Source organism: Eucalyptus grandis, chromosome 5 (genome assembly GCF_016545825.1).
Source record: "Eucalyptus grandis isolate ANBG69807.140 chromosome 5, ASM1654582v1, whole genome shotgun sequence".
NCBI lineage: Eukaryota > Viridiplantae > Streptophyta > Magnoliopsida > Myrtales > Myrtaceae > Eucalyptus > Eucalyptus grandis.
The window spans coordinates 23,923,790-23,941,906 of record NC_052616.1 but is presented as its reverse complement, the minus strand read 5'-3'; the positions used below and the strand labels follow the sequence as shown (position 1 = coordinate 23,941,906).

The 18,117-nt window shown below is 40.2% G+C and overlaps 3 protein-coding genes across 3 annotated transcripts; all 3 read right to left on the bottom strand.

Moving 5' to 3' along the window:
* Window positions 1–9: 9 nt before the first annotated feature.
* Window positions 10–471, bottom strand: LOC120293755 (disease resistance protein RUN1-like). Its single transcript, XM_039313487.1, has one exon. It carries the CDS (start codon window positions 469–471, stop codon window positions 10–12), a length of 462 nt encoding a protein of 153 aa, XP_039169421.1.
* Window positions 24–4,303, bottom strand: LOC120293084 (disease resistance protein RPV1-like). The gene is made up of 3 exons (XM_039311819.1): window positions 4,094–4,303; window positions 885–1,363; window positions 24–787 (listed from the first exon to the last, which is right to left on the bottom strand). Exons 2-3 carry the CDS (start codon window positions 1,100–1,102, stop codon window positions 484–486), a joined length of 522 nt encoding a protein of 173 aa, XP_039167753.1. The 5' UTR covers window positions 1,103–1,363; window positions 4,094–4,303; the 3' UTR covers window positions 24–483.
* An 8,249-nt stretch (window positions 4,304–12,552) lies between these two features.
* On the bottom strand, window positions 12,553–17,324 carry LOC104444580 (pentatricopeptide repeat-containing protein At4g19890; the record flags this gene model as incomplete). The annotated part of the gene is given in 5 exon segments (XM_018874084.2): window positions 12,553–12,886; window positions 14,539–14,768; window positions 14,856–16,000; window positions 16,003–16,656; window positions 16,659–17,324. Coding segments are annotated over 3 exon segments (1,611 nt in total), but the record flags the coding sequence as incomplete, so codon positions are not given.
* Between the last annotated feature and the right edge of the window lie 793 nt (window positions 17,325–18,117).

Below are 18,117 nucleotides of genomic sequence, written 5' to 3'. Positions count from 1 at the left end.
TGCTGATTATCAACTTCTTTCAACATCCTCCTGAGGAAATTTTTCTAGCTCCTTTAATATGGCATCCCACTCCTCTATGCTTTTTCCAGATAAAAGAGAACCAATGACCTCTAGAGCTAAAGGAAGGCCGCCACAAATCTTTGCTGCTCTATCAGAGTGAGAGTTGTATTGTTTTATGGGATTATCTCTTCTAAAGGCATGCTTGCTAAAAAGTTCCAAAGAATGATTAAAATTCATGCCATCAAGTTCGTAAGCCCCATCAACAAGTGTAGGCACTTTGAGAATTCCCCGGTCTTGAGTGGTAATAATAATCTTGCTTCCCTTACCAAACCACTCACGCTTCTGCATGATCGCATCAAGTTGACTTGCATCATTAACATCATCAAGTAGAAGAAGCACTCTTTTAGAGCACAACCTTCTCTTGATCACCTCTTTCCCTTCCATGACATTGTTGATATCAGGCGATTTCATTTTAAGGATTTTTTATATGAGCTGTTTCTGCAAGTCTGTAATGTTTTGTGTTCGTATGTCATAAAGGATGCAACAATTATTAACAAAATATTCAGAAAGTTGATTGTACACAAATATGGCAAGAGTCGTCTTTCCCACGCCACCAATACCGTGAATTCCAACAATCTTTGTTTCATCGTTCTGTGAACCTATCATCCTTATGATTTCATCCACATCATTGTCTACTTTGACAAAGCAATCGGATACTTCCACGTTGGCAATTCTCAACTCAGTCAGAACTTTATTGACAACTTCTTTCACGAATTCACCTTTGCCTCTGATAGTATTGGAGGAAAAAGCATCAAGACATTAAGTTTAGCTGAGCGAAATAATGCATTTGGAACAAACAATTTGTATGTGACGTAATTAAATACCTGTTTGGCATGCTGTGGAAATCCCATCCCTTTAGGTCTCCAACCTCTTTAAGAGCAGCCTTCCAGTGGTTGATAGTCTCATCATTGAACCGCTTCTTGTTTAAATGAGAAACAATGGCATTGCCATAGTGCTCATTTTGGTATTTGACCTCAGATGGTGCAACATCATAGAAAAGGGGCATGATCTTTTGTCCCCTTGTTTTCTTGCACTCCACCATCTTGACCAACTCCCTGAGGCACCATGCACTATTATCATATCCTTTAGAAAAGATTGGTATTGAGATCTTTGACTACTCAATTGCTTGGAGAAGCTGGTCACCGATCTCTTCCCCGGTACGGAGCTCTTCATCATCCCTATATGCCCGAATTCCAGCATCAACCAAGCTGACATAAAGGTAATCAGCAATGTCCGTACGAGTATCTAGTCCTCTAAAGCTCAAAAACACTTCGTAATCACATCCTGATGACTCCTCCATTTCCTGATTATCAAAAGAGGCATTCCACATATTTATTTGTTCTCTGTACACGCTCGCCTTATAAGGCTCCATTTGTTACATAAGACATAAAATAGTAAGAACTGCTGTCAAAGCAGAGTTCAACCACAGGGTCGTGCAAATTCTCAATGCAAAAAAGAAGGCTAGCTTTTACTAGAAGCAAATGTGGAAATTAGTTTGAAGTCATTGTAAAAAGATATCGTGAGGCTAATATCTATCAAAAGCTTGGTGCTAAAATAAAATAACTGAAGCACCTATCAAGGAAATAGAATTTTGGGTCTCTTGCTCAAGTCAAGAAATTTTTCCATGTTCAGCTTAGCCCAGCTCCAATAATGCAGCATCTCCATGTTGAACTAACAATGATGCTGGTAATTGGTACATAAAACTTATTGATAGAAATTATTTGGAACATGAGTAGTTTACTTTTAATGCAATCGCTTGGAGACAGTTACCTAACAATTAATTCTATGAACTGATCCAATCATAACATAATATCGAGATAATTCCTCTTGTCAGTGGAAGTAGAAGAAAACACTATAATTAGTTTCAAATAGTTTTTAACTTTCGCTTCTCTCTCATTTCATGAATTTGTATTAAAGATAACTAATTACATTGCTCAACGGCCGTACAATGCATAATAGCAATATTCTTAAATTAAAAACATTATGTTAAGTGTCTTAATTTGCCAACATGTTCATGGGTTGAAATTATTCTCAGTTTTTAATGTAGGGTTTGTAAATAGCCAATCAGAAGCATAAGCTAATTTCGTTGCCAACCCCGCCAATTATGTTACTCATAAAATTGGACGGCTATTATTTTTAAACCAGACATGCTTTTTATGTGTTAGTTCAACATGGAGAATGCTGCTTCAGATTCTTTTAGCAGGTACAAGGAACAATCGTTTGTCCTTTCCCCTTCACGAAGTACCTTGAGTTGAAGTTGAAGCAGGGCTTGGCTGGACATTGAAAAATGTCTTTACCTGAGCAAAAGACCCATAATACTATTCCCTCGAATAGGTGCTAATTTTTATTTTTTTTATTCTATCTAATTCAAGTGACCCACTGATGGAAATTAGCCTCTTCACAAACACATTCTCTTTCATGGCCAATCTTTAGACCCTGTAGTAGAGAAAGATCAATCTAAAATCTATAAGAAGGGAACTGAAAAGAATGCTCAATCATAAGTTATGGTTCACAAACCGCTTTTCCTATATTTTTGCTTTGGCAGATCTATGTGGAAATTTCATGAGAGATAATGAGGGTCAGTCATATCTATGTAGAGTTCTCAATTCCTGGTTAATGTTTAGGTCAATTGTCTTTCGCATAGAGATGCTTATCTGTCATGCAAAAATACTCTTTCGCGGCTGTCCTAGTCTTTCGAGCTTGTTGTTCCAGCATTCCCTACTCGTGCGGCCTTAGAAATTACAATCATGGGTCAGCTTTTACTCACATTGGCACAAGAAGTCTAAAGAAGGAAAATATCATTCAAAGAAGGTTCCACCTCTTCAATCTATCTTGAGTTGGCAGCTTATTCAGAATACAAAATTGTGTTTAGGTATGTTCAAGTGAACCGGATCAGCTTATGCCTGGGCACTTCAGCAGATGAATATCAAACTTTAACCTACATATCAATAAAAAAATTTCCCAGTAGGAGAAGGCATCCAAACCATATTATGATACTGCTAAACATTTTGCTGCATTCCACATAATGCGGACTGAATACGAAGTAGGTTCTCATACCTAGCAGTAGGCCACTTCTGTCACATACTTTATGTCACGTACTTTTGCAGTACGAAGAGTATCTGGATAAAATATGTCACGTACTTTTGCAGTACGAAGACTATTCGGATAAAATATATTACGAATATATTACGTAATTCACTATTTGACCCAAAAAAAAAAAAAAAGAGACAAGAATATATAGCATGTTCTTCTCATTAGATGTGGCAGATAAGAGCTATAACATCATTTTAACTTCAGTGAAATATTTTCAAAACAGAACATGTTCACCTGAAGCAGAGGATTTAAGAGTGTTTAACAAAGTATGACAATGGTCTGACCAAGACCATTCATGCCCTATTTCTTGCAAGAAATGAGGTGAAAATCACTCAATTCACTAGCGATTTATTCGACTTTGGATAAGAAAAGGAACAGATCAACGTAAGCACAAAATTTTGTATCCAACTGAGAGAGCAGGAATGTAACCAGTCTGATATAAATAATATTCATATTACTTATCTAGCAAGGAAGAGAAAACCAATCTGGAATAAAAAGGAAGGGTCATTCTGAAATCATCAAGAATACAAGTAAAAATGTTCATCATGATTATCCAGTGCAAATCAAGGGATAAAGGACAAGAAAATGAGCAAAGGAGCAAAGAAGCTCATTGCAGACTCGTTCTCACCTCTCTCAACCCAAAGAAAACGAACTCCTAAATACCAACTCAGTAGTATAAGTAGTCTGACCTTAGTCAACAATCTGAAGGACTAAATCCTCAGTAGCAAAGGAGCTCAGGGGTTGCGGACCAACCATAGAATCCCATTGCAGCATTTGAGAACCACGGATCAACTATCACAAGATAGATTAGCCAGAGAATGACATATCTAGTTGGAGAGAGAGTACGAACACCACATGGATGCAGGGTAGGGCTAATTAGAGCTGTGTGAAATCGGAAGAATCAAATGAATAGAAGATGAGAGAAAGTATGATCATTCACCTCAGCGAATCCAGGTAGAGATCAGCCAAGAAGCTTCGACTCAGTCGCCTCGACGTGGATCAAAGGCTGCAGACTACACGAAGATCGTTCCTTTGCTGCTATGATGAGTGAACAAGAGAGCTAAGGAGCTAAGGAGAAGAAGGAGATGATGGGATTTCGCAAAAAGTCAACCAAAGTTTTACATTTTCATGTCAACCGGAACACGGCACCCTCTCTCTCTCTCTCTCATGAATTGTCAATTGTTTTTGTCACTCTTGGGGGTGTAGTGGGATATCGCCTAGGTTGTACTGACACGCGACACGGACACGCAACACGACACGACACGACACGTCATTTCTCAAAAATAGAAAATTCCGATACGCTGAGTCACGTTATATATTAAATGAATATTTTTATTTTTAATTCAATTCAACATACAGTACTTTTATTTTTCGAAATTATTTTTTAATTTCATTTAACAATTTTTTGATTAAATAAAAAACCCCCAACCATGCGCCCCAAACGCCCTTTTCCCTCGTCTCTTTGCCACCCCAAATTTTTTTTCATTTTTTCTCCCTCCACCTAACACATGACACCGTCACTTCCCCCTCCCTCCAACACGCCAAGTCCCTCTTTTAATCTTTTATTTTCCTTCTCAAAACCCTAGCAACGCTTCTTCTCCTCCTCCTCGCCGCACAATGGCTTTCCTCTCCTCTTCCTCTCTATATCTACTTGCCAGGGATGGAACGCGCGGTCCATGTGCACCGAAAGGCTGCACACCGCCGCGAACTCCTCCTCCTCCCCCTTGCCGCTGCCGCCGCCGCCCCACTCGACGACGCCACCCTCCCCCATGCGTGCCTCCCTCGCGAAGTTCCTCCTCACGGCCCTCGCCTCAATCTCTACTCTTTCTCTGGCCGACTATCGCCGTCGCGGGCTCACCTTCGCTCGGCTCGCGGCCACGTCTCTGCTCCCTCGCCCTCGCTTCCACCCTCGGACACTCGTGTAGAAACGTGTCGACAAAAGTTGATCATGTGTCGACAAATCCAACACGCGGTCAACGCATGTCCAAGCGTGTCGACGTATCCAACACACTCCGACACATGTTGGACACGACACGGAAACACGTGTAACGTGTTCGTGCAACATAGGATATCACCCTGTAAAATAGAACCATGAGACACGACAAGGGCAAAAGAAAAAGCATGCTTGGGACTTTTATTTTTTTGCAAATAATCTATAAATTTTAACTTAATATACAATATGATTCATAAACTCTTAATTTATTTAATGTGATCTTTAAATTTTTACCTAATATATAATGTGATCCCTTAATTTTTAATTTGCTTAATGTATTCCTTAAACTTTTAATTATATTTAATTTAGTTTTTGGATTTTACAAAAATTTCAATGATGTCGTTGATCTTAAATTAATGAAAGAATTACTTTGAACATTTTGGTGTGGTTCGAGGACTATATTGAACATGTACGAAAAGTTTATAAATTATATTGAACAAATTAAAAGTTCAGAAATCATATTGAATATTAAAGTAAAGTTTAGAAATTGCATTAAACAAATTAAAAATTCATGAACCATAAAGTTCAGATTGTGGCATTATCCCTCTATTATTTGGCTTGTCGCAGCATTTTCGTGGTCAAAATTAGGTACACACTAAACTAAACCACATTGCACAATTCGCAAGTTCTCTTTTTCTTTCTGTTTTTTTCTTATTCGTTAGAGTGCCCCCTACTAAAACACGACGACAACGCCCCAAAGGAGACAAGAGGATTTGGTTCTCTTCTTGAAATTCATGCGATTCAATGAAAAAAAAACAGATAAAAAAAATACTAGGGAATCTTAAGTGCTTTTGAAACACTCTATAAGCAAGAATTGGGTGGGCTCGAATCTTGGAGCTCAACTCGCATCTACCAAAATCATGTGAATCTCATGTGATACCTACTTCATCTAGTAGTAGATGTAAATTGAGCTCACATGCACTGAGCTAGCTACAATTTTTCATTTGTTTCTATTCGTTCAAGTCATATGCTATGTATGAAATTATCATTATATACAAAGAACATTGAGTTGTTGACAGTTTAGGGAAAAATTCATCAGATTTTTGCAGCATAGTGTTGTTATGATAATGTGTGTGCATATATATCGTTAGATATTTTTGTCATATTCACATTTGGTTATATATATATATGATCAAAGTTGATACGTGCAATCATCACATTTGAAGGAGATATGGAATCTATCCTTTTCCAAGTTAATAAATAATTTCTATAATTTTAGGCCCCGCTGTTGAATTGATCTTTCCTTAAATTCATTCTATTTTGAAGAAATGAACTAGGAAACAGTTTCTCCTCTGTGCATGCCTTATTAATATGGATTTGTGTCCGTCTCATTACAAATAAATCATCTGATAAAACTATGTAAATTAGCAAAGCTAAGTACACAAAAATCATGTGATTTTTTAGTGTACGTGCTTCTCAATGTAATTGAAAATGATTCTCGAAAAAAAAACTCAATTAGATTCTTTCTGTTGGATAAGACAAATAGGAATTTAGTTTGACAGAGAAACACGAATCCCAAAGTTAGAGCAAAGATCGAGGCTTGCAAGTGAGGAGGATAGAGGTCAAGGTCGGCATTCTCTACTAAATTGAACTCGAAATTAAGCATGCGAATGATCTTCGAGCTCTCGTTGTTGACGGTTGTCTGCAGCTTCTTATACCATGGAGCCTATCATACTATGCGCAATTCAAATGTTGCATTGACATATAGCGGCCACTACGCTTTCATTCTACTGATTTACCCCGAAATTGTTGCAGGTTTCAAATCATTGACTTGTTCAAGAATGAAGAGTGGTGGACACTAAGTGTGGGGCAACGAAATGTGACGTTGTTGCAGCGGGAATTGATCAGCGGGAGACGCTGTTTAGGTGCTCTCTCCAGCTTTGTAATGTGATTTTGGTTTCTGAAAAATGATTTTGTGATGCCCACGAACCAAATGAATAGGAATCTTTTTATCGATATAAGTCAATATGGAAAAAATCATGTTTTAACGAGATTAAAAGAAGGTATTGTGACATTATCTCTTCTTTGCTCATTAGGATGAAAAGATGGTTCTTTTCATTGTGGGCCCCAGACATTACGAATTGAAAATGGGTATCTAACATAGGGTGTATAGCGACATGAATTATAAGCTATTTCTCCAGAATAATTAGAATCTCTAATACCTAACATAACCAAAAAGTCCCTTCCAGATAGATGTCCCAAAACACACCAGATGGCAACATTAGTCAAAGCCAATCTCTCCCTTGACTGCGTTTATATGTCAAATTTTTAGATTCTTGAAGCTTGATCGATCTGGCAACCTTTGTAGTTTGTAACACTTCGTAACGTCAAGTATCTCCAACGATTTTGGACTCCCTTGAGTCTCTGATAGATTAGTACAATCATTTAGATCAATTTTCTTGAGCTTCTTCAAGTTAATCAGATCAACCAACTCCGCCAATGATGGAAGTATTGAGAGCTTTAATGTTCTCAAGTTCTCCAAACCTTCAAGGCCTTGAATCTTTGTGAGCTCATCACAATCAAGAATTTCCAAATCTGATAGTACTTTCAAATTTGAAAGATCATTGGTCATTTTTATTCTCTTGCAAAATTTGATACCTAAGTATGACAAATTTGTCAGGAACCTAGGTAGGGATTGCAAATTACTCCACCGAAGTTGGAGTTGCTTTAGTTGAGAAAGGATAACGAGATCAAAAGATAGACTAGAGATATGAGAAGTATACAAATCCAAGAACTTGAGCATGCGTAATCTTCCAATCCACCAAGGACTTGGAGATTTTTCAAGTTTAGAAGGACCACTACAAAAAACTTGCAACTGCAAAGATCTCAGATTTAATAAGTTCGAGAGGTCGGGAATCATCTCCATTGAAAATGTATAAAAGTGTAGAGTGATAAGACTTTCTGGAAGTTGAGGCACTACTGAAATTCTAGTGCCTTTCAATACCAAGATTCTTAAAAATCGTGACTTCCCAATATTGCTGGGAATTTCTCCTCCAACATATGGAACCCCCCAACCTCGAGTTCTTCGAGCTTCTCTAACATTTCAATGGCACTAGGTAGTTTTTTAGTAGAGCTGTTGCCCATCTTGAGCACTTTCAAGTTCTTCATGTTCCCAATTGAATTAGGTAACTCCTCAATTCTAGATGACGATAGATCCAACTCAATCGGTGAATTGAAACTTTCAATCGACTTGGGCAGTTGAGTAAGGCAAATCTCTACTAATGAAAGCTTTGCTACTGATGTTGTGCAACCAACCAAGCTGAATCTATTTAGTGATGTGCATTTGTCCAAGTTAAGAATTTCCATTTTCTTTCCATTTTCTTCATTCTTCTCCATTCAGGAATCTCTTCTATTGATGTACAATCAAGAAGAAGTTCTATTAAAGATTCTAGTGGCCCCATCTCCTCTGGTAGCTTTTGAAGACTGACAATACTTCAGTGCCCCCATCTCCTTTGGTAACTTTTGAAGACTGACAATCCTTCAAGTTTGAGAAGACTAACTTTTTAAGGTGATTGATGGATCGATGAATTTGAACCAAACTCTCACATCCTTCGAGAGTTAGTCACCCTAAATTCTCATGAAAACAAAAATTTGGAGTTTGATGTAATTTCTAGCATTCGGTCAGATTTAGGACCTTCAAATTCTTAGCCAACTAAAAAGAAGATAACACATTGCTCTTTAGATAAAAATATCGATAACCTACAACAAAAGAACTCACATTGATTTGATCTAAAATCGTACCTTGATGTGGCTCCATCCATTCCATTTTTCTGTGATTTTATTCATTGAGGGATCAATGATTACTAGCTTCCTCAGGGAGATATGAAAGTAATTCCATGAAAGCCATCTCAACTCTGGAAGGATAAGTGGGCCGAATGTGTTTTGAACAAAATTCGAGCACTAGTAACATAGGAAACAACCCACTTGAGTAAGGCGAGACTTTGTCTTTCCATTGAAGTCTTTGCTATCCACTTGAAGGAACCTTAAATTTAAAAGCCTTGCAAGGCCTTCTTTAATCAAGGAGTATTTAGATAGTTCATCAAGCTTGAGACATATTGCATCTATACTATCAATTCCACGAACATCACCTCTTATCTAGCAAAATGACAAAAAAGAAAATGACAGTTAGAAAAAAACATGATTTACCTAGTTGATCTTCTTCAAGGGGAAAACAATTGTATCTATCTCCTAATGTTGAAAACCATTGATAACCACATATGGAAGTACATTTTAGAGACCAATCTCCTTAAAATGGAATGAAGCTTTACAATTTACCCACATTTTCTCCATAATCTTTTATGCTTGTGTCATGGGCCGAAAGAGAGTCGACCCAAGAGGTTCCTGGAGAACGATCGCGACTCACCCGTGGACCTCTTGCTCTCACTCGGATTCCCACTAAGCCTTCTCCCCAAAGTTTCCAAGGGCAGGCAAAACCGTCATTGAGTCATATTCTAGAAGTCTGTTCCGTTATTTATGTCGGTAGACGGTAGTTGACATTATGTCGGTAGTTGAGGCGGTGCGATCCTACTTGCCGGATGAAAAGTAGATCAACGGATGTAATCCGAGGCCCTCAACTATAAAAGAGGTGTCCTCTCTCATTTGTAATGATCCAACCATTTCAGAAATATCAAAGCTCCTTTCCTTTCTAGAGCTCCTCTCTCTAAACTTTCTCTCTCTACGAGTAAGCGAGCGGGTAGGTGTTCGATCGAGCAACGCTTGGCTTGGGTGATCCAAAGTTGCCCGAGTTGCCGCGCGGTCACGATCCCAATCGATTGGCCCGTGATAAGTGGTATCAAAGCAAAAGAGAGAGTCATTCGAGAGACCAAGGAGCACCAACTGTTCGAAGGAATGTCGAGCCAAGAAGCTGTCATGGATGGAGAGGCTGCGCAAGTCAAGGAGACCTGTGGCTGAGCGAAGAAGAGAGAAGCCTTGATGGATGCCGTAGCTGCGTTCGATGAGAAGATCGAGAAGGTCCGGAGTGTCGTGCTCGAACTCATGGAAGGTCTTGACGATGTGCGAGACCGGATCATGGAGGTCGAGACTTCGCTCCGTGAAGACTTCACGACCGGCCTCAACGTAGCTACCGCCCCATTGCACGACAAGGACGAAGCCCTTGAAGCATCGATCGATGTGTTGAAGGAGCACGTCCAAGTGATCGAGGAGGAAAGCCCGCATAGGGACGAGGTCGAAGCCATGAAGGTGGAGATCCAAGAGCTCAAGACCGAGCTCGCCCTATGCAAGCTGAGCATCACCAACGGTGCGGTGCCTACCCAAGCGGTGCCCAAAATTGAGGTGCCAAAGCCCAAAGAGTTCAAAGGCGAACGATCCACCAAAGAGGTGGACAACTTTGTCTGGAGTATAGAACAATACTTTGGCGCCGTCAACATACACAACGAGTCGATCAAGGTATGAACCGCTTTTATGTTCCTTACTGATACGGCAATGCTTTGGTGGCGTAATAGGTGCGATGAGATTAGACGCGGCGCCGATCCCGTAAGCACATGGGACAACTTCATGAGAGAGTTCCAAGACTATTTCTTCCCTGAGTTCGCTCAGCAAGAAGCCCGCAGCAAGCTCCATTGCCTCGAGCAAAGAGGTGCAATTTGAGAGTACGTGAAGGAGTTCACGGAGCTCAAACTCCAAATTCGCAACCTAAGCGAAGAGGAGGCTCTCGGAGCGTTCATGGATGGGTTGAAGCCATGGGCACTTCTCGAGCTCAAGAGACGGGACGTGAGTAGTCTTGCGTGAGCGCTAAGCGTGGCCGAGTCGCTCGTCGACCTCACCAAGACCGAACCAAGGAATAGGCCAAGGGATTGGAGGTCGGATCGATCCGAGGACGAAGGAAGGAACACTCCCCGTGGCGAGCATGATCAAAGCAGCCGAGTCAAGACGTGGGGAGAAGGGCCTTCCAAGCCGGCCTTCCAAAGGGGTCGACCACCAACGGACTACACGAGTAAGTTTGATCAACCCCCGCCTTCTCCTTGCTTCATTTGCCAAGGTCCGCATTAGACCCAGAAGTGCCCAAAGAAGGGTCGAATCAACGCCCCTTGCCATCGAGGAAGAAAAGGAGGAGCCCAAAGAAGATAAGCGGCAGATCTGGATTGGAGCTGTGAGGATGATCAACTCGGTCCAAGCCCGGTCGCCATCCAAAGAAGAAGGAATTGCACCGAACACAGACATGTTCTTCGTGGAGGTCGAAGTGTGCGGCCGAACGCTTTACGCTTTGGTCGACACTGGCGCGTCCAACATGTTCATGTCGACCGAGGTAGCCAAAACCTTAGGACTTCGCGTGGAACCATCCGGGAAGTCGTACAAGCCCATCAATTCGGGCGACTTCCATGGCGTAGGAGCAACTCCCAATGTGGATGTCAAGATTGGCGGATGGAAAGGCAAGATGGCATTCGAGGTAATCCCTATTGATGACTATGATCTCATCCTTGGTATGCAATTTTTCCATAGTGCGGGAGCCATGATCGACATGAGGACCAAGTGCATGATGATCCTCGACCAAAAGTGCCCGTCGATGATCCCTATGATCAAAGGGGTGGTCGAAACCAAGACTATCGCGTCGATCCAATGCCTCGACAAGAGCTTGAAGGCCGTAATGCGCATCAACAAGCTATCCGAGGTGAAGCCGAAGATCGAGTTGGATCCTACCCCAACACACGCCATGCCAATCCAAGTGCTCTTCCCCAAGGTTGAGTGCTCATCGCATGCCACGCCTAAGCCAAAGGTGGAGCCGCATGCCAAGTCCGAGTTCATCATCGAAGGTTGTGGTCCTTCGTTCGTGAGCGTCCGAGCGAAGCGAAACAAGAACAAGAGAGCTCGTGCCAAAGCCCGTAAAGCTGCTTATCGAGCTGTGAGTGACGAGGACGTCGCTAGATTGAGTTGGGGAGAATGTCACGGGCCGAAAGAGAGTCGACCCAAGAGGTTCCTGGAGGACGATCACGACTCACCCCGTGGACCTCCTGCTCTCACTCGGATTCCAAGGGCAGGTGAAACCGTCATTGAGTCATATTCTAGAAGTCTGTTCCGTTATTTATGTCGGTAGATGGTAGTTGACATTATGTCGGTAGTTGAGGCGGTGCGATCCCGCCTGCCGGATGAAAAGTCGATCAACGGATGTAATCCGAGGCCCTCAACTATAAAAAGGGTGTCCTCCCTCATTTGTAATGATCCAACCATTTCAGAAATATCAAAGTTCCTTTCCCTTTCCAGAGCTCCTCTCTCTACGATCTGGGTAAGCGAGTGGGTAGGCGTTCGATCGAGCAAGCCTTGGCTTGGGTGATCCAAAGTTGCCTGAGTCTGTGCGGTCACGATCCCAATCGATTGGCCCGTGACACTTGCGCATGAGTCAAGCGAGGAGGACCAATGTCAAGATCTCCATTCTCACCCAAACCATTGAATTAAGCATGCGAATGATGACTCAGCTCTCATTTGTCAACAAATTTCAGCTTCATATAATCTAATAAAATGCCAGTACATATGTAGCTTTGGCAATTTGAAAGCTTAAAACACATGTAGTACTAGTGGAAATAAACATCGCAATAAACGGTACCTACAGGTACCCAGTATCTTTTACAATAGTTTGTATTTGCAAGCTCATACAGTTCTCTGACCGTTCTTGCTCCATCAAGAGGATCAGCCTCTGCTCGTGTTCTTCAGAGTTAGAAAGCAGGGAGAACCCATCTAAATATGCGCGTCACCATCTTTTGTTCTTTCCCACTTCAATGGGACCACCTAACGTAAAATAAATAACTGAAAACTGATCAAACAAAAAATAGCACGAGTGAATTGTAAAACAGACTATGCAGGTTCTGCTATGACCATAGATTTTCAAGTCTTTTAATCATCATACGTACGAAACATCTACATGCCAAGGGACAAGCAAATGACGTATAAAGATGATATATTTAAGTTTGGCAGCGAAAAGAGATCTAAATCTTGAGAAATCATATGTTGAAGGTACTGCAACAAAACAACCAGATTCTGAGACACCGTAATATGATGACCAAACCATTCTTATGATGAGAGGTGAAATGAAGCTAAGGGCCCTTTCACGCTTAGACTAAATCAGCAAATCACATGGAAGGTGAACTGGATGAAACTTATCCTAAGTGGTACCCTCTCTTGCAAAAATTTCTATATCTAAGAAGATTTATAAAAAAAAAATTGCATTTAGAATGGTGCCACTGCAACTATAAATGCATGTTTGTCTCTTCCAAATTCTAGAAGAAGAAGCTGGAGAAAAAAAAAAAAGTACTCCAATTGAAATACTAAACTTTATTGTCTAGCCACGACATGATTGAGTTCCTTTTTCAACAATAATTCAAAAAGAGAGCTGCATTTGCAAGGAAGATCTGTCACAGGGATAAAATCATACTACCTAGCAAGAACATCCGCCCTTATGTCATTTGAAACTTCTTACGCAAGTAGCACACACATAAGTCCAGAACCATGAACTGAAGGGTCCAAATTTGGCCATGGAGATAAAGCTAATTCAATATGAAAATGATACTTCCATACAATATCATGAAGAAATTGCATCATTGAAACATCGCATCTTTTCTGACAATGAAACAGGGGTCTAATCTGTTACTGAGAGAATCCAGCTTCCCAGAGGTCTACTTTTTAAACTTCCTTTGAATTTTTTACCTCCTTAGTTATCGTTAACACAAGAAAAATATTTCCTTTGCATCTCTTTCATGTGACAGATAGCTTTCTTTGTTCCTAAAGAAATTACCACTAATTCCCTTCTTTCGTTTGATGAAGAGGTTCATTTATATACAATTATCATATTATGGCATGATAATCTTAGTACTTAAGAGTATGAATCATTCTAGCGATCCCTCCTATAGGAAAATATCCAGTTTACAACCCAAAATATCAACAGCTGTTTGATCTTCCAAGGAACTTGTGAGAGTCAAATTTATTTTAACAGGGTTGACTTCAAGCCCCAAAACTGCCTGTCAAAACAGAAAAATAAATCTGTCCAGAAATAATTCAATGTCACTTGTGCATAAGATCATTTGCTTCTTAGCAGAAGTTGATAAAATAGGTTGTCCCATAGAACTATTACATAATTTAAAACCATTCACAAATTAAAGTCTTCTCAGTATTACTAATATAGCTGTCTATTAAATTCAACCAAGTTGCTTTTCATCTCATTGATTTCCACATTATCACTCAGTCATAGATCACAGTCCTGTAAAAGTTAAGAGCAGAAGAGAGGAGGAGAACTCGGTTCAAAATGTCAGTTACTAGTCTACAATCAACATGTTGTCCACAGCAAACAAGAGGGATGTGCTCCCATTCTGATCAGAATAACTAGAAAGCATACAAATTGCTATTCCAAATATAGAGGCTGATAATTTACAGTGATGGAGAAGTACCACTTCATAAGGCACCTGCTGCTTTGCAACCCTGCACTTGTAAGCACCAATGTTTATACTGTCATGCATCCATTAGTTAGCTCCTTCGCTTTGGGCTTGCAGTGAGGAGGATAAAGATCAAAGTCTCCATTATCAGCCAAACTAAGGAGCTTAGAATTAAGCATGCAAAAGTCATGGAGCTCTCATTTTCAAACAATTGCAGCTTTTTATCCAATAAAACCTGCCATAATCTGCAGAACATATGTAGCACTATAACTTGCAAGCTTAAAACACATTAGGTGTTAGCGGAAACAAACACTTCAATAAATGTTACTCACATGTACAGGAGTATTTTCCACAGTAGTTTGTACTTGCAAGCTCATACAGTTCTCTGATACTTTTGCCTCCATAAGTAGAATCAGGCTCTGCTTCAGGTTCTTTTGAATTGTGGGAGAATCCATCCGATACATGTGTATCTAAGATAATTTAACTCAAAACTGATCAAATAAAAATAGCATGAGTGAACTCAGAAACTGACTATGCAAGTACCAGTATGCCCAGGGATTTTGTCAAGTTCTCTACTCTTCATGTGTGTGAGACAAATGCATGCCCAAGGACAAGCAAATGACAAAAAAAGATAATATCTTCCAGATTCAGCAGGGAAAGGAGAATCTAAATCTTGAGAAATCGATTTGAAAGAAGCTGAACGCACTGAAAGAAAAGAACTAGATCCCGAGACGCTGTCAATTGATGAACATGCCATTCTAATGGTGAAAGGTGAACTGGCAGAAAGTTATGCTAAGTGCCATTTCATGCTTAGATTTAAACAGCATATCAAGTGAAAGGCAAACTCAAAAAAACTTATCCAAAGTGCTATCATATCGTGAAACAATTTCTATATCAAAAAAGATTGATCAGTAATCACCAGATTAGAATAGTCACACGGCCTCTTTTCTGACCTAAACACGGAGGTCTAATCTGTTACTGAAATAATAGGCATATAAGAAAATCCAGCTTCCCAGAGGTCTAATTTTCAAATTTTCTTTGAATTATTTTCAATAAAATCAGACTTAGATCATATTCGAATTCATAACCAAATCTATACAACATCAAATAATAAAATGTACAAAAATCTCAATATTCTCACCAGGCCATCTCTGCAATTTCTGTCGATCTGCTTTAGCAATTATATTCATCCATCAACTAAGTTGGGAGTGGCAGCATTTCCTTCACGGATCCTTTTGGTCAGATCCGAAAGAAGAGCATATTTGTTGCTTTCGTAACAAGCAGTCATAAATGCAGCTAATGTTACACGATCCACTCTGGTTTCCTTGTCAGTTAATTTATGGAAGAACAGTGCCGCCATTCCCACTTTTTTCTCACTGCAAAGCTTCCTCACTAATATATTCACAGTTCGGATCCAGAGTTTAATTTCTAATCTCTCCAAAATTAGCAATGCATTAGCAGATTCATTTTTTTTTTTTTGCAGTATTCATAGGCCAACGTCAGTCGAGTAACCTCACATGGGATAAGTCCCTTGTCTAGCATCGAGTCGTATAGTCGACGAGTCTCCTTCAACCTGGACTCTTTGCAAAGTCCGCTGATCAAAGCACAGTAAGTGATACTGTCAGGAAGACATCCATGGTCACTCATCCTGTGGAAAAATTTTATTGCCAAGTTGGCATTCCCATCCCGACAGAATCCACCAATCATGGATGTGTAGGTTTTTTTGGTAGGAACTAACCCAAGCCCGATTGCTTCTTCAAAAATCTTTTCGCTTTCTTTCATTCTCTTTTGCTTACATAAGGCAGAAATCATTATGGTGTATGTGTGTATATCAGGTTGCACAGCAAGTTTTATCATCCTGCTCAGAAGTGCTAGGGCTTGCTCAACGCTGGCCCTCTTGCACTGCTCGTTTATGAGTATACTATATGTGAACAGATCAGCTTCCAGTCCACTTCGGAAACATTTTTTCAGCATTTTACAAGCCTCTTCAAACCTACCCCTCTTACAAAGACCATCAATAAGCGCATTGTACGTACAGATGTTAGGACTGAAGCCCGCATCTGTCATTATGCCCATCAACTCATATGCTCTTTTGAAATTCCCACCTTTACAATGGCCATCAATGAGAGTCGTGTGTACGTATTGGTGTTAGGAATCAATCCTTGTTCTTGCATTCTGCCGAATAACATCTCTGCACGGTTCATCTTGTTTTCTCTGCAATAGCCACTAATCATGGCAGTGTACGTAAGCACGTTCGGTTTGTAATTTTCACTCCGGACTAGCTCAAGGAAGAGTCTAAATGCCTTATCACTCCAACCCATCTTGCAGAGACCATCAATTAATGCCGTATGAGTATACACATTTGGCTTCCAACCCTTTCTAACCATTTCCTCCAGGAGCTCAAATCCTTGCTTGATGCTGCCTTTCTTGCATAATCCATTGATCAGTGAGGTATAATTCAACACATTCGGTGCCAAACCCATATCAGCCATCTTCCGAAAATACCAGATAGCTCGAGTCACAAACCCCCTCTCACAGAACGAGTTGGTGATCAAGGTAAGAATAGCACTATCAATAACGAAATCTCTATCAATCAGTTTACTCAACCAAGCGTCTGCCTCAAGAATACTCCCCATTCGACAGTAAGCAAGGACCATCAGCTTGTGACTGTTAGGGTCAGGACGAACCCCTCTCTCAGGCAAATAATCAAACACGTTCTCTACATAGTCAAGAAAACCCCTTCCAATGGCGACTTCCATGACGAAATCCATCAAGCGGGTAGTGGGCACCAGACCCACAATTTACGTTCAGACTGAGGCGCGGAGGCGATGCTCTCACGTGGGCGCGCTTGTAGTACGCATCGCGCACCATCGAGCAAGATCGATGCGACGACAGAATGAGGCTGGCATGAACGTACCTCAGGGCTTGTTAACGAGGGGAAAAAAATTCACTCATAAAGAAATTTAAAAACTACGTTTATTCATTTCCGGCTTCATTGAACTTTTTTCCCTCGGAATATTTTCTCATATGAAATTACCTCTGCACAATTTAGGAAAAAAATGAATGCTCGACCAAAAAATTATAAAAATAAAATAGAAAAATGAATGGGAGAATTTTCATTCTATCCTCTGAATATGTCTTATTTTTTTATTACGTCTGATTATATTCATGATTTTCATTAATCACTTCAAAATCTAAATCTCGAAAAATCTAACCTATGAATGTACATTTAAGTTACCAAATGTCCCACTCATGGGTTGATAAGAAAATGATTTTAACTCGCCAAGAAATAAATGACCAAAAATAAGGAATTATGAAAGATGTTAGAATGGGAAAAAAAGAAAAAAGAAAAGAAAAGATTCAATGGAAAAGGTTAGGTGATCGATGTATCGTAAGGGCAAATAGGGATAGCAATGATATGGTATGCGGATTGGGCCACAGATTAAGCCTGATATCAAAGTTGTTTATCGGCTGATCAATATTTTTTCCTTTTCATTAGCTTCTCTATTTGATAATGAAAATGATATGGTTACCTCCACGCAAGGTACCTTGTGTTTCGGGGTTCCTTGGATATGCATCGTGGCACTTCTTTTT